Source organism: Eimeria tenella, genomic scaffold, assembly GCF_000499545.2.
Source record: "Eimeria tenella Houghton genomic scaffold, Eth_scaff2949, whole genome shotgun sequence".
In the NCBI taxonomy this organism is placed as follows: Eukaryota; Apicomplexa; class Conoidasida; order Eucoccidiorida; family Eimeriidae; genus Eimeria; species Eimeria tenella.
The window spans coordinates 3,447-3,775 of record NW_013542825.1 but is presented as its reverse complement, the minus strand read 5'-3'; the positions used below and the strand labels follow the sequence as shown (position 1 = coordinate 3,775).

Sequence of the window (329 nt, the reverse complement as noted above, 5' to 3'; positions counted from 1 at the left end):
GCAGCACCTGCTGCTGCTGCTGCTGCTGCGGGGGTCGCTGCTGCGGCAGCAGCAGCAGCTCCTCTCCGTCTTCGTCCCTCAGACCCTCCAAAGCCCCCTCTGTCTCATCTTCAAACCAACTCCCTTCTCGGGGCCCCTCGGGGCCCCTCCCTAGGGGCCCCGGGGCTGCTGAACCCCCCAGCGAGCCCCACCGAGGGCCCCCCTGGGGGCCCCCCTGGGGGCCCACCTGGGGGACCCCACTGGGGGCCCCCATGGGGCCCTGCAGAGGACGTCCCTGCGTTGGGCCTCCCTGGGGGCCGCCCTGAGAGACCCCGTCGGGCCCCACAGGA

At 73.9% G+C, this 329-nt stretch overlaps 1 protein-coding gene across 1 annotated transcript in view; it reads right to left on the bottom strand.

Annotated features, from left to right (window-relative positions):
* The window catches only part of ETH_00040095 (uncharacterized protein), a gene marked incomplete at both ends in the record, with an annotated part of 1,133 nt that extends 804 nt beyond the window's left edge, over positions 1 to 329 (bottom strand). The window contains one exon of the mRNA XM_013375661.1: positions 8 to 329. Coding sequence (XP_013231115.1) covers positions 8 to 329 — 322 coding nt within the window. The remainder of the gene's footprint in view (positions 1 to 7) is intronic.